The sequence below is a fragment of the Babylonia areolata genome, chromosome 9, assembly GCF_041734735.1.
Source record: "Babylonia areolata isolate BAREFJ2019XMU chromosome 9, ASM4173473v1, whole genome shotgun sequence".
NCBI lineage: Eukaryota > Metazoa > Mollusca > Gastropoda > Neogastropoda > Buccinidae > Babylonia > Babylonia areolata.
Window position 1 is genome coordinate 44209581 of NC_134884.1, and position 23056 is coordinate 44232636.

General features: G+C 41.1%; 1 protein-coding gene across 1 annotated transcript in view; it reads left to right on the forward strand.

The window, feature by feature from the left end:
• The first annotated feature begins 4264 nt into the window (after positions 1-4264).
• Positions 4265-23056, forward strand: part of LOC143285889 (core-binding factor subunit beta-like) — a 111684-nt gene continuing 92892 nt past the window's right edge. Inside the window, exons 1-2 of the mRNA XM_076593334.1 lie at positions 4265-4463; positions 14484-14570. Coding sequence (XP_076449449.1) covers positions 4326-4463; positions 14484-14570 — 225 coding nt within the window. The 5' untranslated portion in view covers positions 4265-4325. The remainder of the gene's footprint in view (positions 4464-14483; positions 14571-23056) is intronic.

Genomic DNA, 23056 nt, shown 5'->3' on the forward strand with positions numbered 1-23056 from the left:
AGGAATGCATTATCTTTTTTTTTTCTTTTTGTATTCCCTTCGTGACAAAATTGACGAAAAGTGTCCATGCCGAAGAATTGTCTTGATTGCCTTTAGATGCTTGATTTTAAAGTCACGGTTTTTGCCTAATCTTTTCCCTCAGGTTTGACGAGATTATGAGGTGTGTGTGTGTGTGTGTGTGTGTGTGTGTGTGTGTGTGTGTGTGTGTGTGTGTGTGTGTGTGTGTGTGATTCATGCCCAGATGCGGACCACTGCGGTCAGTCGGGCTGCGGACAGTAGGAATGACCAAAGACCCAATACGTTCAGTGTATTTACGGTCTTTCAGACAGTCTTTGATAAGACTACCACAGGAAGAGGGCAGTGTATGAAGCTGGAGAACGCCATACGATAACGTACCATGCAGCGGGTCACAACTGCAGGGGAATATAACTGAAAATGATCGAGGACTTGCGTCACAGCTAAAGCAGCACACACATTGCTCAGTTCTTCATCTAGTATGTGTGCAAACTTGGTGCAGTTTGTTGCACCAGTGTCAATCGAACAAACTTCAGTGTAAAAAAAAAACAACCAACCAAACAAACAAAACAACCCCCCACCCCCCGCCCCCCTCCCCCACTATTGTGGATCCTCGTTCTCGAAGATGTCCAGTTCACGGGGAATAGAGAACAAAAGCAAAGAACTGGTATGTACGGTTCTGCTTGAGCTGAAATGGGCGAGCTGTACGAGAGATATCAATGTGGTGGGGCGTGGGAGGAAAATGAACAGGTTTCAGTTCTCGCACGCTTGGATTCGTGATGCATTCCTTGCAAAGAACATAGGCCATGCAAACCGAGATATGGTAACGGAGTGCTTGGTTTTATTTAAACTCCATTTTCACACAATACAAATTACTTGAAACAGCCACACTACTTCTTGTAATGAAAATAGATGATAGCAAAGTAACTAAGTAAGTAATACCCATGATGTACACTGATAAGTAAGCCGGAATTCCTCATTCAAAGACAAAACTTAAATTAACATTTATCGACAGTTGCTTTAATAACTGGGTATGAAAGGAAACCAGAACGTAGAATAACTCACTATGAAATTTTGTGGAAAAAAATATATATCATAAATTTTTAATAAAAGGAAATTACAAATTATACTTGACCCTTAGAAGAAGTGTCTTATATTTAAGCGTTTCTACAACAGAAAAAGATCCTTTCTAAGAACTCGGGGGTAGTTCCATGATTTGATCAGGGCAGCAGCGATAACGTCAAAAATGCTCCGCCCGTCGACCAAGTTAATTCTCAGATTGCTTTCTCTTTGCACTCACGACAGTCGACCAGCCCAGCCAACGCAGCCACTGAGCAGTAACCGTCACCGCCCCAGTCCACTGTCGCTAACAAAGAGTTTGCTCCCTTGAACTGATGAGTGACAACGCCAAGTTGTCGCGTGCGCTCGGGGCGCGTGCAGGCCCTGATTGGTCGACCCGTGCGTGACCTCTCGGCCCCTTTGATCCTGGCGCTGATTAGGTGGGAGGGGTAGGGAGGTAGAGGGTGGGGCTTGGCTCGTGGGGTGGGGCCATGTGTGGGATGTCGGTTGACTCTGCGGGGCGGGAGGAGGGAGGGGTGAGGAGGGTGGGTGAGTTGGAGGGGGAAGGGGAGTGGGGTGGGTTGGGGTGGGATGGAGGGGAGTGTCTGGCTTGTGTGGTGGTGATGGTGCGTTTTTGTGTGTAAACGTTGTTTTTTTTTTTCGTTTTGTTGTTTTTTTGTTTTGTTTTTTCTTCTCTGAAAGCATGACCTCAGTGCGCTTTTTGTCTCCCCTTTCCTGTGTCTTTTTTCACCCTCACCATCTACATGGGCTTCGGTTTAATTTCATTTAATGCTCCCTTTCCTTTCTCACCAATTCTTTTTTCTTAATTTTATTCCGCCGTGTTAAATCTTTGATTTTTGCGCTACTGTTTTGTCTCTGGACACTGTCTGAGTCCCCCCCCCCCCCCGCACCCTCACGCCCCCCCCCCCCCCCTCTCTCTCTGTGCACTGAGATTATAATGTCAAGTGTAATGAGCGGACGTTAAGCCAATCACGTTCAGCTATCAGACAATAAGGTGTCACTCCATTTTTCTTTTTCATAGTGTGTGTTTGTCCGCCTCAGTCTGTCAGCCTGTTTGTCTGTCGTCCCCTTCATCTTCTCTCAGTCTCTGTCTGTCTCTCCATACCTGATGCCTTTAACGCGGTATCACGAACTGACCCGCACATCCATGGGATATCTTATTACGCACCTCGAATTTTATAGTCAACTGAGACTTCACTGAATAGTCTCTGCGAGTGTTGACGCCGACCAGGAAAAAGTCTTGATGGTACCAGCATGGAGCTATTGAGCTAGACTCTAATACAAGTTTCCCCACTGAGAGGTCGATGCCATCGCCTTCTGAATCAGTGGCGTGAGAAGTTGTGCAAAGGATGATGACGGTGTGAAATGGAAAACCTGGAGGCATTTAATTTTGCCATTAGTTCGTCTTCAATAGATTCGAGATTCACCCCGACTTTCTAACCCTTTTTTTTCTGTTCTTTTTCTTCTTTTTATTTCCTTTCGTCTTGTTCTTTTTCTTGCAGGATCTATGATTTTAATTAAAGCTGGGAAGACCGATGCTGCGCCAAGCCATTATTGAGTGGGCAAGTACAGTGATCTGCGCACCAAGGCAGGTCTGGTTTCAAATTATTACCAGGATGCTTTGGGGTGGGGGTGGGTGTACGGTTTCTCCGCTGACACCGGCTTTTGAACACAACAAATTGTTGTTGATTAATCCGGCGTGGGTAGTAGAGAAAAATGTTGGGCGACAAAGACGATAAAAACCGACGAAATCCAAAAGAGAAAGTTCTCTGTCAGTCTCTGTCTGTCTGTCTGTCTCTATATATACTGATATATATATATATATATATATGTGTGTGTGTGTGTGTGTGTGTGTGTGTGTGTGTGTGTGTATGTGTGTGTGTGTGTGAGTCAGTGTGTGTGTGTGTGTGTGTGTGTGTGTGTGTGTGTGTGTGTGTGTGTGTGTGTGTGACTGCCACTCCTGCGTGCACACACACGTGACTGAGGAGTGACATGACACAGACACACCGGCGCGCACACATGCTATCAGTTCAGTTATGAAGGCAACATTAAATATCCGTGCGCCATTTCAGTATCGTGTTAGGTGGGCGTTCTTTTTTCTCAGGTCAACAGTACGATTTCCAGTTTGACTGAGCATAGCGGCAGTTCAAGTGACGGAGTGACAAGAGGAGACTGATTCGATGATCCTATACTGACATCCGGCAACCCGGCCACCCACCTTCCAGATCAGATTCTAACACACCTCCACCGCACATTCACACTTACGGCCCAGCCATGTCACAGTTTTATCAGTAAAATTCACATCCATTTAATTTAAGAATTTTGCAGAACTGACGTACATTACTGCCCGCGCCATGCGAAAAGTGAAACTGCCAAAAGCAACAAAACTGACGGGAGTAGCGGTGGAGGTGGAGGCGAGAATTGCAAAACATTTCCCATTGTCAAACATATCGACATTTGTTTTTGTTTTAGTTTTGTTGTCATGTGTCGGTTGTCTTGTCGTGTCTCACCAAACTTAGTGTTTGTACATCGACGTGCTTTCGTTGATTTATGTTCTCGTTTTTTACCTCGGTCTGCAGCCGCTCAGTTTTTTCTGCCACGAAGTTTCAAGCCCACAACTCCCAGTGCGTTTTGTTTTGAATTTTTGACGAAAACACCCTCACATCTGTCATGTCCTGCAGCCCACATCTTGGGACCGACTTGTCAACATTTTGATTGTTGTTTTCCAAGTGAACATTGACATTTAAAAGTCACCCGTGGGCATTCGAACTGTCTGTCGTCGATGGCACGAGCGAATCACGGGCTGTGCTCGCCCTGCGCGCTCCGCGGAGCGGGGGCATTGCACGCTGTTCCCGCGCGTTCGCCCCGCGCGTAATCCGTGGCTCGTAGTAAAAATTGTAAGCTAGCAAGCACGCGGTGGCCTCCTCCTCGTGGAAATAGGGACACTCGGCAGCCTTCGGAAAGCATGAATTATTCAGCGCTGACGGAATATTCTATATTTGGAAGACCTCGTAAATGTGAAACCGAATCCCTGTGACCGTGTTCCGCATTGTTAGCATAATTTTATGACGTTTCACGATCGAGGTGCCGCAAATGCCCATATTTGGCATTCGGGAGCGTCCGGAACAATCTCGAACACTAATGAGCCGACCAATCAGAGGCCAGCTGCTTTCCTTGCCCAGTCACGTTGATTGTTGTGTACTACGAATGAATGAAGTGGCAGCAGAAGCATGTTACCATTCGAACCAAGCACGCTGTGCTGTGAACTAAAGACCAGACACAGATTGAAAATGCCCAGAGTTGTGTCAAATCAAAGAGCAAAGTTTGAGAACGACGAAATCTTCAGGAAACTCAGTCGTGAATGTGAGGTAAGTTTCGCATTATGCCGACTGCTTCGGGGTTTTTGGGCTCGGCCCTGTGTGTGAGTGTGTTCTGCTAATCGGCTGTGACACGGTGAAGGGAGTGTAGACTGGGGAATACCGGTACTTGCGATTTGAAGACCGCTGCGCCTGCACTGACCAACTAGGGTATTGGTCAGCTTCTTCCCTGGTCAGTGCCTTTGAGGATCGTGGAGGATTATAACTCGCCGCCAGATTTCCTGTACACATTTAAACAGGATCATTGCTTTTGTTACTAGCTACGTATTGTGTGTGTACGTGTGTGTGTTGTGAATTCCGTGTTGAAGGTAAAGTCTTGACACATCCGACGGTAAGATTTTTTTCCTTCCTGTGTGTGTTATGAGGGTGTGTGCCCAGTGTCACCCACCAGTGGAATGTGTTGAATGATCGGGTCTATACAACGAGGCGATGTGAATTCGGTGTAGGCGTACGGACGGCACTCCTGTAATGATGGGATCATCACAATATTGACAGTAATGGTGTACTTCGTAATACACCTGGGATAAACGCCGCGATAGGCTGCTGCTATTGCAGTAATACAACTAATAGTAGTAGTTCACTACTACTATTACTGACCAACACAACATTTTCATGACGGAGTGACAATGTTCTCAGTCGACAAAAGTGACTCAAGTTGAGTCAGTGTTGAACAACTGTTAAGTATACAGTACATTCTGTCGGATAACGGTGTATTACATGTAAGTGTTGTCAAGTCATGTTTTGATTTATCTGCTCTGATTTTAAGGATCGCAAAATAAGAACTAAGTGTTGTACTTGAGAAAAAAATAGAATATTTTCTAATTGGTTATCGGCGGCCACTGCTTTGCCGGACTCTGTAAGAAACACCGAGTTAGTCCCTGACCCCCTTAGTAATGTACGTTGTAATATCTTCCTCTGCTGTCTGCTTAATGGGATGAAGTTGGTGTTCATCTCACAGCTCTTCTGAAAACTGATTTGTTGTCTTTTTAACATCGGTCAGTGTGGTCTCACTCAGTGATTCAGTGTTGGGCTGACACTCACCCAGCTCATAGCACCAGATTTTTTAACTGCTTAATACTGGACAAATAAAGCGATGAAAACGAGAAAGTATTAAAATGAACAGAATGCACGTTCCGAAACCGTCAAATGAAGGGCAGGGGGCTGAGTAACTGGAGTGACTGATAGCACAATGCCGGTCCCGCGAAGTGAACTATACAACCGATATCACCATCATGTCATGCAGCGATCAAAGAACATGCCCGGAATTTTAGTGAATAGCCCCTTGCTTCGGAATCACTGTTTCGGACCCATCCCTTTCATTTAAATCATTTCACTATCATCGTTGACAGTGGGCAAGACTTAGCCGCCAGACTGTTGGCTCACAGGACAGACGACTTATCTTTTCAAAGACCAAAGTCGTGCACTTAAAGTCACTGTACCGTGATCATAATGCACGAACTGTGCACAGTCAAAAGAACATAAATCCCCGCCCACACTCACTTTACCGCCATTCCCAAACAGCGGCGATCACGCCCGTCAGCCTAAACGGGGCGTAATTCGTCGTTTAAAGCACTGTCACGCGCACTGATTTTCACTTGAATACAGCGCTACAGATAATAATTTCTCAGAATTTCTTGTTATCATTCTCATCGACGTAACATGTTCAGATTGTACAACGCAGGACTACATGCGTTACGGCCAGTCCGATGAAGGTCATGTGAATGCAGATGAAGATCTTTCTCACACTCCGTGCAAACACGCCGATGTCAGTTTGAAATGTAGATGTGTGCTGTCGACCGGAGTTGCGTAATTCGTGGTAGCAATTTGAAATCAGCATTCGTATATTTTTGTTGGGTAATGATGTAGCATTTGTGTAAATTTTTGTAACTGACGATTAACCATTCTGCATTCGTGTAATTCTTGGTAATAATCGTTTAGCATTCATATTATTCTTGGTAACAGTTTAGCATTCGTGTTTTTTTCCCCTTTCATTCTTTTATCAAAAAAAAAAAACAAAAAAAAAAAAAAAAAACAAAAAAAAAAAAAAAAAAAACCGCACAAAAAAGCATGCATTTAATTCTGGGTATAAAATGAAAAGAAGTGATGCGGTGTAGTCTACGAAGATACAAGTGTGCTCTTTGATTTAACCAGGGTTTTATTCGAGTAAAATGATATTGCTTATTTTGTGAGTTTCACCTAACATGCCTTATGGCGTTCTTAGAGTTACAGTATGTAAGTTACACAATACATGACTGCAATAGCAAAAATAGATTTATCAAATAAACACAATATTGCATGAAACATACACACACAACACACGCACACTTTTTGTGTGAGAGAGGAAGAAAAATGACTGTATAGAAGATTTATTTATTTATTTTATTTATTTATTTTTATTTTTATTTTTTTTTGGCATGGATATCGACTCCAGAAGTTGATTTTAAACTGATATCTCTGATGACTCCATTTCCCTATCTCACGCCAATTTTCTTTGTCATCCGCATACATAGGCTTTTTTAAATTCAGGAACATTCTAAACTCATCTTATTCCTTGTGTTTGTAGTCAGTCTGTTACCTCTTATTCAACCAAGTGTTATTTCTCACACAGTATTGTGTTTGTGATAAGTCTGTTACCTCATATATAACCAAAGTGAGATGTAAGAAGTGTGGAGTTTACCTCCGTGTCCTATCAATTTCAGGCTTGAGAGATTGGAAGCATCATTTCCTAAATTCTAACTTTCTGTGCCTGAAATGTAATATTTAGAAATATTCCATATGACAGTCAAATTACAAAAATTCGTTTACTTTTCTAACAATCCTAAATTGGGAATTTCTAATGCTGTAAGATAATAAATATTAAAAGATATAACATGCAGTATTGTAACTGTTAATGTATTGTAAAATTTGAAAAAAAGGAGAGAATTTAACATTTAATGTGTATGGTCGACTCTCATGGAAAATATGATTTCATGTAAATCGGAAAAAGTAAAAAAAAAAAGAAAAAAAAAAGAAAAAAAGAAAAAGAAAGAAAAAAAGATGTAATAATCAGTGTGTGTGTGTGTGTGTGTGTGTGTGTGTGTGTGTGTGTGTGTGTATGCCGAGGTTGTGTCTCGGAAATGGCATTCAACAAAAATACCAGTGAGCAGAAAATAAAAATTAAAAAAAAAAAAAAAGGAAAAAAAGAACAAGCGATAGGCTGATGTATAGAATGAAAGGCGCACCACCTATCATTGGCCAACAGAACAGTCTTGCAGCCAAAGTTCACACCTTTTGCCTCATTGTGCAAGCGAGGTCTTCTGTAGGTTGTTCCGACGTGTGACTGAACGCTTTAACAATTCACGGCCTCCTCAGTGCAAATAAATTGTTTTCAGTGAACTGTCCATGACATCACACGCCAATTCCGAGTGTTGGTTGCAGAGGGATAATGTTTTAAACTCGTTTCACAAAAAAGGCAGTGTTAACATCGACTGCAAAATGAATGAGAGAATAAAGAATTATCCATCTCATTGAGCTAAGACATCGGCTCTTTGTGTACATGCACGCACTAATGTGTGTGTGCGCGCTCGTACGTACGTGCGATTGTGTATGTATCAATGTTTTCGTGCGTGTATTTTCCGCGTGCACGCGCGTGTCTCTGGGTGTTTTCATGAACCTGGGCGGTCACATAAAAATGTAATTTTGACAGTTGCAGGATGTGATGACGATAATAACAATGCATTGTTGGGCTATACAAGGAAAGAGGGTGGGAAGAGGGTAATACCAAATCGAAAACATGAACACACTTCTTGTTTCTGCAAGTGAAATGAATGAGCAGGGCATGTTATGATATACAATGGGGAATGTGGGGGAAAGGATGGGAATATTATATATATATATATATATATATATATATATATATATATATATATATATATATATATATATATATATATATATGAGTAAGTGTTTAACTGTTTGTCGTGGGCATTGAAACTTGTAGTCATGAGGAAAAAAAAATTCGAAATACCATCATGTCGCTTTGATTTAAGTTGTATTTCAGGATGTAAAAAGAAGAAGAAGAAACATCGACTCTCTTTTTTTTATCCACCATATTTCGCATTTGTTATATTACACAATCCAGACATATCTAATAATGATGATTACACTCTTGATTTTATGTAACTGCTAATGTCGAAGCAGGGCCCTCTAGAACAAAACAAACTAACAGATAAAACAGCACAGCAAACAAGGTTTTAACCTTCTGTGTGTACATACAACTGTGTGTGTGACAATGGAAAACACGCGGCAGGATTGCACAGGGAACACAGACAAGGAAGGTGTTTAATGCCCCGTCCACTGGTGACTGGACTTCTGGTTAAAATTTTAATGTTCACACTTGACTGCTGTTGAAACCAGAAGTCAGGAGAGGAGAGGCAGGGGGTTGTATGATGAGCTGGGGAAATAGGGTAAATGATGGGCGCATTCAGAGATGAATATTTAGAATAATAATAATAATATGATAATGATAATGTACATTTATATAGCGCCCTTTCTCTCTAAGAGCTCAGGGCGCTTTACATGAAAGAAAAAATATTACAAGTTACAAAAAACATTCATGACCACTCTTTCTCAAGAACCCCCCCCTCCCCCCTACACACACACACACTCTCCCCCGCCCACTCTACATACATCCAAAGTGAGCTGATATGGGTGGTATTGGAGAACAAGGAAGCTGAGAGTGCTTATAGATAGGTTTGTTAAAAAGATGAGTTTTTAGTGATGAGCGAAAAGCAGAAATAGAATTAGATGCACGGATATGATGAGGAAGGTTGTTCCAGAATAGAAGTACAGCGCTTATGTATATATATATATATATATATATACACACACACATATATATATATATATATATATATATATATATATATATATATATACACATATACGTGACCATAATGCACAGAATGATGACCGATGGTCAAACAGAGAAAAACAACAACTAAACACTGACCTAACAAAATGTCTCAATCACAGGAACATATTCGCAGACATCGGAATGCTGCACATCAGTTGGTAACGCTCAAACAAGCCTGCCATTGTTAGTAATCCCCAGTAATGTTCACAAACATTGCAGTTTGTTCCATTCATGTCTCGCAAGCATATGATTTGAAAATCGCGAAACAGATAAGTTGATGCAATAGAATATTAAACGTGTTTCGCTATGGTGGAAGTCAGTACATTTCTACGAGGTCGTCATAAAACAAAGCAGACTGAATTGTGTCTGCCGAGAAATGGACATGGCGCTTTCAGTGGTTTCAGTCAGAGATGATAAGCATTGGTCAAACGTTTAATAGTACGAAGAAAAACATGATACAAAACAAAAGAAACAGAAAATGGTTGTGACGCTAGCGAGTTGGTTGCGTAGACGTTCACCACAGTGTGATAAATCACTATGATCAGTGTTGATAATAAGGCTCAACGAGTCTCGTCATTGTTTTTGATAACGGTTACTGTACTATACTGATTTGCATTATGCAGTTCTTATTTTCTAATAGCAACAGATTTTTCTGTGTGTAATTCGGGACGTTTTCCCCGGGAAGAGAGCTTCTTGGCACAGTTCAAGCAGCGCCACATTTTTGCTTTCCGTATCCTGTGTACATGTTTCCCGAAACCGGACAGTGGACTGCGTTTGATATGGACACGCAACCAATCAACACAAAGGCCGGGAATATCAATGAATAAATAAGTAAATGAAAATGAAAATTTGAAAAAATAGACAACCCAAAACGGAGAAAGTGCAAGCAAAATAAAATTCGCGCGACAAAGACAGCAGTGCTGCTGCTTTGTCTGAGAACATCCTTTCAGTGCCGAGACCCGAGGATATAATAAAGAGGGTTAGAAGGCGGTGAAAGAAACGGAGAAAGGAGAACGAATGAATAGGAAGGACAAGGAAGAGAAGACGCCAAAGCCCTTTATAACATCAATGACATTCAACAAACGTTTATGACAAACGTTTTAAAATGGCTCTCCACGGAAAACCTCCACACCAAATCAAAACAAATTTCTAAGACAACTGCCTAAAAAATAAATAAAAAATGATACTAATAACAAAAAAGAAGACGAAGAAGAAGCCCTGAATTCAAAATGTCGCAAACATGTGAGCGAGCTCAGGTCCTCCATTCAGATGCGTTCCTTTGTTTATCGTTGGTGCATGCTAAAGAAGATTGTTGGTAACGGAGCCAAACAAGATGGTCAATGATTCGCGTCTATTTTTAACCGTTTTTTTGTTGTTGTTTTTGTTTTTGTTTTTTTAAAAAATTTTTGTTGTTGCTTTGTTTTCAGTGAACTGTCTGTTTGTTGTTGTTGTTGTTGTAAATTTTAAACAGAACTGCCAAAAATTCGAGACCGTTTATTTTTCTTGATGATTGATTTCAAATTGTGTTCAGTTTTTTGACAATTTGATACAACCAATACCATGTTTTTGTGTGCTTCGGGTCAGAACATGGGCTGGGACATTGTTGGTGTGAATGACGAGCGTGTGGATGCTCGAGCAATTTCCGGTCGGTTGAATAAAGACGTATTGTATTTGTATTTCTTTTTATCACAACAGATTTCTGTGTGTGAAATTCGGGCTGCTTTCCCCAGGGAGAGCGCGTCGCTACACTACAGCGCCACCCATTTTTTTTTGGATTTTTTCCTGCATGCAGTTTTATTTGTTTTTCCTATCGATGTGGATTTTTCTACATAATTTTGCCAGGAACAACCCTTTTGTTGCCGTGGGTTCTTTTACGTGCGCTAAGTGCATGCTGCACAAGGGACCTCGGTTTATCGTCTCATCCGAATGACTAGCATCCAGACCACCACTGAAGGTCTAGTGGATGGGGAGAAAATATCGGCGGCTGAACCGTGATTCGAACCAGCGCGCTCAGATTCTCTCGCTTCCTAGGCGGACGCGTTACCTCTAGGCCATCACTCCAATTGTATTGTTTTGTACAAGAAGGGAAGGACACAAAGTCGAGGTTACAAAAAACATTTTACTCAAACGCGACAGCAAGATGAAACAGGACTTCGAATCACGACCGAAATGATTTTCAGACTGGTTCGCTGCAGTGCACGTGCATCACTGTGTGTGCCGCTCAAGAGCCAGGGGAATAACGAGGGAAAAAAAATGTACATGACATTCTGAGTTGAATCCTTTGCCCTGAAACATGTCCTCCGACTGTGTGGAGTGAATGAACCCTTTGTGGTGTGAAGACACGTCAGATGTTGTACACAGCCCACTTTATCAAAGTCTGGTCTTTACAAAAAAACAACAACAAAAAAACACACACACATAAACCTACTTCTTTCCAAAATAGTTCCACCATATACCCCCCCCCCCCCCACCCCCCTCTTTTTTGTTTTTGTTTTTGTTTTGTTGTTCCGTCTTTTGTTTCTAAGTTCAAAAGTGTCTCTAGCCTTTTATATACATGTATTTATTGTTTCTGATTTATACATACGTGTGTGAAAGTATGGCGTGAAAGCTGTTTGGGTTGTTTCACAGCAGGTTTAAGGCTATTATTATTATCATCATCATCATTATCATTATTATTATTGTTGTTGTTGTTGTTATTATTATTAGTATTATTGCTGTTGTTGTTGTTGTTATCATTATCATAACTGATTCACGCTGTATTCATCAGGACAGGACGACCATCAGAAATAAAATGCGAACAGCACGAAGAGCGGGAGAGTTCAAGCAATTGTCAACACCTTTTGTTTTGTTTTGTTTTTTTAAAATATTTTTTTTCAAACAGTGTAAATACATACACACAGAAGTCCCGAAGTTCAGAAATTGTGCCATATATGATATAATAATATTTTGTTTTCTTCAAGACCGGAAATGAATTGCATGAATATAACGTCCTCGAAGTTGACACTCGGTGGACAGGTGCTGGTGAAAAGCTGGTTTAAAAAACAAAAACAAAAAGAAAACAAAAACGAAAAAAACAAAAACAAACAAACAAAAAACAAACAACAAACAAACAAACAAAAAAACCCAAAACAAACAAGCAAACAAAAACCAAATAAAACGAGAAGAAAGGTACACGGTTGAAACAAATGTTAGTTGTAAGATTCTCTACAGTTGAAAAAATATATATCGTAAAAATATGTATATAAAAAAACAAACCCTATCGTTAAAAATGTATTGTTAAAAAAAAATATAGGCCTTCTACTTCTAGCGTTTATAGACGTGTTCTTTCAGCGACTCGTATGACTGTGTAAAAATTTCGGTTTGAAGAACTCGCAGACTGGAAATAAATATACCATATAATAAACCGTGAAGGAGAGAAATGAACGAGGCAGTGGCGACAAGAAACGGAATAGTGTAGAACTGGTGGACAGAGCTGACCTTTACGGAGCACTGAAAGTCGATCGTTGCACGGATCCACATTTTTATTTTATTTTATTTTTCCCCCTTCCTGTTCTCGACCTTGAATGATATGCTGTGTGTATTGTAACCTTTCGTATGAGGTACTGAATGGACATCCTTTATGCCTTCGGATTGCACTTCACGAACATCATTTTAAAGAAGGGCGGAGGGGGGTGCTGACGACAGATAAATACAATTTTTTTTTTAAAGTCTTTTTCAAAATGTGTTGACAAAAAGAAAGGAAATGGAAAAAAAGGAAACAGGAAACAAATCATATATGCGGAGATAACCAACACAACAAGAACAACAATAAATAAAAATAAAAAAAATTAAAAAAAAGGAAAAAACTCCGAACAAAGAAGTTGCACTGCATTTGACAACATGATCTGGTAGCTGGTGGAGGAGAAGTGAAAAAGATTTTCACACAGAGCGATGCTTTGTTATAGCAAGGCAAGGCAAAAGAATTATTTTGTATGCCATATGGTGACATTCGAATCCTTACATGGGCTACATACTTCTTTTACACATACCATACAAACAAAAAGAGACTACACATGATTTGAAACTGCGGAGGTTTTTTGGTTGTTTTTTTTTCTCCGACAATAATTTTAAAGATACACCAGCTGGTATGAGAATCAGTCTACGTGGTGAAATACACGGGCTTGCACAACCGTCCCCCCACGCTTTGAAACCTTGAAACTAAAACTGCAAAGCCGTTCGAAATGCAGTTCAGTACCGTTATCAACATGAGTAGTGAGTAGCCTTCTTTGACTGAGAGATCGGTTTAACTTGGTAGTCATTATAAACATGTATGTGATGTCAATGTTTGTATGACGTTGAAAAATGTGATAATAGTAATTATAATGGATAATGCGTTGAGTTCAAAGCTTGTCTAAAAGCCATCATCGATTTAAAAAAAAAAAATTTTTTTTTTTAGTTTTCGGATTTTTTGTTGTATTTTATAGTAACCACGAAATATGTTCATATATGTTCTAATAATTATGTGCATATTAGTGAGTTGAACAAAGCTTGTTGTTGTTCATTGTTTATTATTGTATACCAATTGTTTATTATTTCACCCAGAAAAATACATAATATGTTTAAACCAAGTATGTCCGTTTAAATTTCTTGCTGAGAAGAATCGAGCGATGGATGTGATAGAAAGGGTTTGTGAATGAGTAGAACAGCGCGCGCGCGCGCGCGCGCGTGTGTGTGTGTGTATGTGTGAGCGCGCGCGCGCATATTTGCATTGTATAGATCCCGTGAATGGCGATTTTTTGTCAGTTTTTTCTATCATGGAAATTGTTATTATTAGTATTATTAGTATTATTATAAAAATGAAGAATATGGCCTGTTTTTCTAACTCATTCTATGTTTCATTCGACTGGGGTTAAAAAAAAAAAACCCTTTTTTTTTCGACTGGCAATGAATTTATTTCATGGGTGCGGTACACATGAATCGGTTGATGACATGTGACGTGACGAGAAGTGATGTGATGTAATGACGATTGTGATGTGACATGACATGACATGGCGTGACGTAAGGCGCAATGACGTAATGTGATGACGACTGTGATGTGACGTGTTGTGGCGTGATGCAAGGCGATGTGACGTGTGCAGGTGCGGTACACAGGCTTCAGAGACAGACCGCTGGACGAGAGACAGCTACGTTTCCAGACAGAATGCCGGGAGGGGCATGCCGACCTGGTCAGTGGTGGTCTTTGTACTGTTCTCTCTCTATACCTCTCCCTCTGTGTGTGTGTGTGTGTGTGTGTGTGTGTGTGTGTGTGTGTGTGTGTGTGTCATTGTATATATCTTTCTCTGTTTCTGTCTGTTGCCTATTTTCTGTTTGCTGTTTGTCTCTCATTGAAGACATGTCTGTGTCACCTCTCGTAACATTTCTCCCTCTTTCCACACCCCCCCCCCCCCCTCTCTCTCTGTCAACTGCTCTCTCTCTGTCTGTCTCTTTCTCCACATTTCTTTCTCTCTGACAGTCCACCCTGTACCTGTCTCTCTCTCCCTGTCTGCAAGCACTATGAATGTGCTTTCACTGTGGTTATCTTTGGTGTTGGACTTTTTTTTTTTTACATCTCGTTTTGATTTATTTTATTTAGTTTATGTCCAGTTATTTCATCTAGTTTAGTTTATTTATATTTTATTTATGTTTCGTTTATTTACCCCACCTTTAATTTAAAAAAAAAAAAAAGAAAGAAGAAAAAAAGAAAAAAGAAAAAAAAGTAAGACTGGAGAATAGAAAGAGGAGGTCTAAAATAGCGAGCACTGGTTTGTATCTACCTCCCCCCCTTCTTCCCGCCCCACCCCCACCCAACCCCCTCACCTCCCCCACATACACACCCCCTCTTTCAGCACATCCTCTCCCTCCTTCCGCCACCCCCCTCCCCCTTTTGTATTTTTTTCCTTCTCTCTCTCTCTCTCTGTCTGTCTGTCGGTCTGTCTTTTCAGAACTGCCATGTTATAATTAACACCTTGGACTATAATTAAGAAACTATGCAGACTCTAGTTGTCAGCACGTAACGTCTCGCGCAGTGTGGCGACCCTGTTTTTCCTGTCATGGCTGTGATTATTTTGCTCTGAACTCGTGTGTGAAATATTATAGCACTGCTTTGAGGATCTTCGGTTGCGTGTGTGTGACGTGTGTCATGTTGAATTTGATGATCAGTTACAATGATGACTGTAATAATGATGAGGATGAATTATTTTTGTTATTGCTATTGCTTTTTGTCGTTGTTGTTTTAGACTTATTTTTTAACCGCTCCTGTTGTTGTTATAATCATCATCATCACGTCATCTTCATCAGCAACATTATGTTGTTGTTACCACTATTATTGCTACTACTACTGCTACAACTCTACTACTAACAATGATGATACTGTTTAATAATAACAATAATAGCAGCAACAACAATGATAATGATCATTATAATAATGATAATAACAACAACAAGAATTACCACTCCTGTTGTTATTGTCAGCATCCATCATCATCATCATTACATCATCATCGTCAACAACATTATGTTGTTGTTACTACTGCTACACACTGCTGCTACTGCTGCCACATCCACTAACAGTAATGATGATAATGATTTAATGATACAAACAACAACAACAATAATCTAACATCATCACAGTCACCATTGCAACTAATAATCTAATTCCACGTACACACGCCACACACACACACACACACACACACACGACCGAAGATCCTTAAAGTAGTGATTAATTTTTGACTCACTTGTGTAAACAAAGTGAGTCTTTGTTTTAACCCGGTGTTCGGTTGTGTGTGTGTGTGTGTGTGTGTGTCCGTGTGTCCGTGGTAAACTTTAACATTGACATTTTCTCTGCAAATACTTTGTCAGTTGACACCATATTTGGCATAAAAATAGGAAAAATTCAGTTCTTTCCAGTCATCTTGTTTAAAACAATATTGCACCTCTGGGATGGTCACAAAAAAATAAAAAATGAAGCCTAATTATATGGAAACTGCATTTACTGTTATATTTATATTTTTTGTATTCTCTAAACTTGGCACTTTGATCTGATATTCTGACCCAACAACAAGAGCAGTCATTATTATCATTTTTTGTTCAAACAGTTCTTTTGCTAAGCATGGAAGTTTTATTTATTTTGCAAACGTTTTGGCGCAGATAGTAAAAAAGGGAAATTACTCTGTAATTAATGCTAGGGGACTTAATTTGCTTTAAACTGATCTTTCTCATCTTAAACATTACATTTTGAAATTATACTCAATACATAAAAAGCTTGGATTTTTTTGTTTTTAAGTGTATCACAAGTGAATCTTGAAGGCCTTGCCTCTCTTGTTTATTATAAAATTCACACACGAGTTCAGAGCAAATCACAGCCACGACAGGAAATACAGTGTCGGCATAATGTTATTGTTTTGTTGTTATTATTATTACTATCATCATCATCGTTGTTATTATTATTATTATTATTATTATTGTTGTTGTTGTTGTTATGTATTACTCTTCTTCTTCCTTTTCGTAGTAGTAATATTAGTAGCAGTAGCAGCAGCAGCAACAATAGAAGCAGAAGTAGCAGTAGTGGCAGTGATACCCATTGTTTACTAGGAAAGCCTGTAGGACGGTGGCCCAGAAGTAATGCCCCTAAGAAGCGAGTGCCCACGGGTTCGTGTCCCACACATAGACCGGGCTTTTTCTCCCTGCACTACTAGAACTTGGTTGGTGGTCTGGGCGCTAGTCATTCGGATGAGACGAAAAAAAGAGGTCTCGTGTGCAGTGTGTACTTGGCACACGTATGAGAACTGTTGTCGCAAAATATTAATACAATGCAACAGAGTACAATACTGTACAATACAATTTACAGTGTAGTAAAGTGCAGTAGGTTTCCAACATAGACAACTGTACACTGACAGAGACATTTATGTTTCAACATCCAGTTCTCTTGTTTTTATATGTTGTTTCAATAATTTAGACATCAGTGATATTTTCTTTTCATCTGTATATTCCAGTAACATATTTTAAAAGAAATGCGAGGCAGAAAAGGATTTTGAACTTACAATGTTGAGGTCCATGATTAATTGTGGAATACAATAGATAAGAATGCAAGACGTACAGCTCAAACGAACTTATTTCATTAGCGGACCTGTCCTGTGTAGCCCACACGCCTTCCCCACTCTTCTAGGAGGAACGCAAACAACCAGTCAGAATTGACAACCAAACCCACTGCGCTCAAAACTAACGTGCGTGCGTGCATGTGTGTGTGTGTGTGTGTGTGTGTGTGTGTGTGTGTGTGTGTGTGTGTGTGCGTGTGTGTGTGTGTGTGTGTTGCGTTTGCGTTTACTTTCAATGGATTCCAGTCCGCCGCCCCCCTCTCTCTATCTCCCCCCCTCTCTCTCTCTTACCAGTTTCTCTGTATTTCGGCTGTAAGTCCATAAAGACTGTAATGACGAATCCTACTGGGCCCCACTGCTGTCCCTTTCCATCGACTGTTTGTGATTAGTTGGTGAGTGTGTAAATCTGTTAAAAAAAAAAAATTCCATGAAAAAATATAACAAGAGAGGCAAGGCCTTCAAGACTCACTCGTGATACACTTAAAAAAAACACACCCAAACCCAGCTTTTTATGTATTGAGTATAATTTCAAAATGTAATGTTTAAGATGAGAAAGATCAGTTTAAAGCAAATTAAGTTCCCTAGCATTAATTACAGAGTAATTTCCCTTTTTTTACTATCTGCACCAAAACGTTTGCAAAATAAATAAAACGTCCATGCTTAGCAAAAGAAGTTCCTGTTTGAACAAAAAATGATAATAATGACTGCTCTTGTTGTTGGGTCAGAATATCAGATCAAAGTGCCAAGTTTAGAGAATACAAAAAAATATAAATATAACAGTAAATGCAGTTTGCATATAATTAGGCTTCATTTTTTTAATTTTTTGTGCCCATCCCAGAGGCGCAATATTGTTTTAAACAAGATGGAAAGAACTGAATTTTTCCTATTTTTATGCCTAATTTGGTGTCAACTGACAAAGTATTTGCAGAGAAAATGTCAATGTTAAAGTTTACCACGGACACACAGACACACACACACACACACACACACACACACACACAGACAACCGAACACCGGGTTAAAACATAGACTCACTTTGTTCACACAAGTGAGTCAAAAAAGAGCGAAGAAAAAAGTAAAGCAAAAGGAAGAAAATCTGTTCGTGATTTGATCCTGCTCGGTCCAGGTCTTGCGTGTCGTCTCTGTGACCGGTGCTATCAATTTTACATGCCCGTGTGATTCATCTGGCTTGGTTCCACTTTTACTGCCTTACTTTAACCTGTTCGCCGCGATCGGTTCCATCGCAGCCGTCCGCCTGTTACCTACTCAACCTAATTCAAAGCCTCTACATATGTACGTTTGACACACAGAGAGAGGGGGGTGATAGAGGGAGGGGAGAGAGAGGGGCAGGCAACAGAGAGGATGAGGGGAGGACTAGGGGGATGGGGGGGGGGGGGTGTTGGGGGGGGGGGGGGAGCGCTGCGTGACTAGGGTGATGACATAAAACCAGTCTTTCCATCTACTTGGGTATCCTTTGAGAACTTAGGTGGAACTGTGGAACTTTGGTGTGTGTGTGTTGTTGTTTTTTTCTTTCTTTCTTTCTTTCTTTTCAAGCCCCTTTTCAATTTTGTACTGTGTTTCTTTGTTGTTTGTTTGTCTTTTGTTGTCCGCCCTGATCTGATAGCCCGGCCATCGTTCTCCTCTGGCTGTCTTTTGATCTGGGTAATGAGTCTGTCTTACTCCTCTTCCTCCTCCTCCTTCCCTCTTTTCTTCTCTTCGTTCTCTGGTTCTCTGTCCCTGTCTCTGCCTCTGTCTGTCTGTCTGTGTGTCTCCCCATCTTGACTTACCCTTCTCACTACCTCCTTTCTCTCTCACACACTCCGCCCCCCCCCCCCCCCCTTTCTTTTTTCTACCTTCTCTTCTTCTCTTCGCTCTGTCTTCCATCCTCTCTCCCTTCCTTCCTCTCTTCTCCCCTTCCCCCTCTCTCTTCTTTCCTCTCTTCTCCCTCCCCTCTCTCCCTTCCTTCCTCTCTTCTCCCTCCCCTTCCCCCTCTCTCTTCCTTCCTCTCTTCTCCCCCCTCTCTCCCTTCCTTCCTCTCTTCTCCCCCCTCTCTCCCTTTATTCCTCTCTTCTCCCTCCCCTCTCTCCCTTCCTTCCTGTCTTCTCCCTCCCCTCTCTCCCTTCCTTCCTCTCTTCTCCCTCCCCTCTCTCCCTTCCTTCCTCTCTTCTCCCTCCCCTCTCTCCCTTCCTTCCTGTCTTCTCCCTCCCCTTCCCCCTCTCTTTTCCTTCCTCTCTTCTCCATCCCTCTCCCTTCCTTCCTCTCTTCTCCCCCCCCCCTCTCTCTGTACTGGCGTTGTGCCCAGATACCTATTCACTTTGTTAGTCATGCCCCCCCCCAGCCTCCACCCGGCCCGGAGCCCTCACCGCACGCCCCCCTCCTTACATTTCGATATATATATATATCTATATCTATATCTATCTATCTATATATATATATATATATATATATATATATATATATATATATATATGTGTGTGTGTGTGTGTGTGTGTGTGTGTACGTCGTGTAGTGCCACCGCCACCATCACCACTCTTCTGCTCTGTGTCCGTTGTTGTCCACGTTTTGATGACCCGCCCTTTCCCGGCGAGACTACAATCTGAAACCAGACTGAAAGAAGGGGTGAAAAGTGGCAGCATCTTACAAGTTTTACCTACAGTATGAAGGTGATGTAGCATTGAAGGTGATGTAGCATTTTCATACCGAATTACAAAACCGCGGCCTCATCCCTGCCGACAGATGAAACAAAGTAAAACGCAAAGTGCACGTAGATACACTCGGGACCTCAAGCTGACAACGAGGACATCGTATGGATCACGTGGACCACCATTCAACATCCAGGTGAAAGACAGGAGGGGGAACGGGGGGAGGAAGGGGGTGGAGTGGGGAAGACGAAGAAAATATTCCGGCTCGTACCAGACTCGAACTGTAGACCTGTTTTGTGTTCATTTCTCGACGGTTGCAATAGCCGAGTGGTTATTAAAGCATTGGACTTTCAATCTGAGAGTCCCGGGTTCGAATCTCGGTAACGGCGCCTGGTGGGTAAAGGGTGGATATTTTTTCCGATCTCCAAGGTCAACATATGTGCAGACCTGCTTGTGCCTGAACCCCCTTCGTATGTATACGCAAGCAGAAGATCAAATACGCACGTTAAAGATCCTGCAATCCATGTCAGCGTTCGGTGGGTTATGGAAACAAGAACATACACAGCATGCAAACCGCCGAAAACGGAGTATGGCTGCCTACATGGCGGGGTAAAAACGGTCATACACGTAAAAGCCCACTCGTGTACATACGAGTGAACGTGGGAGTTGCAGCCCACGAACGAAGAAGACGGGGAAGGAGAAGTGTTCGCTTCTTACAAAGGTGTGGATGTTAGACGTCCTGTGGGCCACCAACCCCTTTCTGGAAGTCACGGCCTTCAGTTGTGACGTGTCTGGAATCCGGGGGTTCTGTTTAGTGCTGTGCTGTGATGCCTCGGTCATTCAGCACTGCCTTCGTTTCATTGAGAGTCGTAATGGAGTGGACCTCTTTTCCTTTCACTTGTTGTTGCCTTCTGTGTAATTGTTTTTTGTTGTTGAGTCCCTTTCTTTATTGCATTGTGTTGAACAAGCGGGCTTTCTGTTGTGTAGCAGAAGGTTATTTGGTTTTCATGGCGTCCACGTGATATATAAAACTGGAGTTTCTTCCTCTCGTCAGCCCATAGCTGGATGATTCTCTGAAACTCGATGCCGTAAAAGAATCGTGCACCTGTAGTGCAAGGTATGTGTGTGTGCGAATGGTGTGTGTGTGTGTGTGTGTGTGTGTGTGTGTGTGTGTGTGTGTGTGTGTGTGTATGTGTGTGCGTGCATGTGTTTGCCTGAGAGAGAGAGAGAGAGAGAGAGAGAGATACGGATGTTTTATTCAATGTTATGCTAAGGCCCTTCATGAATGAGTGGTGTAAACAAGCATTCCAGAAGAGAGATACAGAAAGACACAGAGAGGGTTTTTGTCTCATGCTCAGACTCGGATGATTAATTCATTTAGAGGCCAACTGCCTCATATAGAATGGTCCACAATAGTATTTTACAGCGTATCAGTCTGAGTGCGTAAGTGTTCTATAGTCCTAAAACATAACGTATAATTAAATCAAGCTCCAACTGTGTGACGGAGAGAGAGAGAGAGAGAGAGAGAGAGAGACAGACAAGACAAGACAAAGACAGAATCCATATCAACGAGAGTTAAACATAGGACTAAACGCGGTTTTTGACTCACTTGTGGGCAAAGACGAGGAAAAAATGTTGTATAAAAAAAGGATACTTTGGAGAGAGTGAGATAGGGGAAATGTGAAGGTAACATGTGCACGCTTTCTAGGATGGTGTAACCCAAATCACCTTCTTTCTGTTATAAACATGCAGTATTTCCGCCTTCTGGAAAATCTGCACTAGAAATTTCCTCTTTAATATCACTCTCTTTGTCGTAGTCGTGATTGTGCCTTTTTGAATTGATTGAGGTACTAGTACCACCCAATCTGGCATCAAAAATCGTTTTGTTGAATTTACTACTTACAATGACTGATGCAGAAAAGGTTCAAAGTTATCACACAGGTTTTTTCTTTTTTCTTTTTTCTTTTTGGTGGGGTGGGGGCTGTGGGGGTGGGGGTCTTACTTTCATAGTTTTTTTTTTTTAGGTATCTGGCCTCAACTTCAGGGTATGTAAGACATTTTCTTGCGTTCTGTGGCAAAATACAAGCTGCAATACAGCCAGAACAGCCTGAAGACAACAAAGACTGGCCCTGGATGATGCTCAAGATGGACAGGAAGGATTACCATATGAATTGGGGGTGGGGAGGCGGAGGGGAAGGGGCATTAGTGCAGGGAGTGGTGTCAAGACAAGGAAGGCGTGAAAAAATTGTCTGTTTTTGGGGTACAAAAGTTTGCGATTTTTTTTTTGTTTTAGCGTTTTTATGCTTTTCCAATGGTATCTCGAGAATTAATTGAGATAAATTGTTCAGATTTTCCTCACTTTTTAACACTGTGGCTTGTTGCATGGACCTCAGTTTGGGGTTCTCTTGTGCAGTTAAACTTTAAAAAAAAATGTGGTGTGTTTTTTTCATCACATTTTTTTTTCTTGTAATGCGTGCAACCGCAAGAAAAATTCTAAGAACCTTACCTGCTTTCTGTTTGGTTTATGTTGTAAAACTATCCATTTTCTTTGTTTGGTAGAAATTTGAAAACTCTCCAATGTTCAGATTTGTGTCAATCAGTGGAAAAGTAAATAACGCAATGTTCATATCCACGTCGTGTACATTCTGTATTTTTGGCTCTAAAGACACCTAAAAATTGTTTTCTGCAAGATTGAAGTCCTTCTACATCATCTCTGATGTATTTTCTCACTCCAAGGCCAGTTACATAAAAATAAAACAATAGTAAGACCATATACCAAAAATGACAATAAAAAAAAAAGTTTCAGTCTGGGTGGTACTGCTACCTTAAACACGTGAAGGTATCTGGAAAGGTAAATAAATAAATACTTACCATGGGCTATGGAGCTGTTTCTTTTCATGATAAACCTGGACTGGAGTCTCCTTTATATATCTA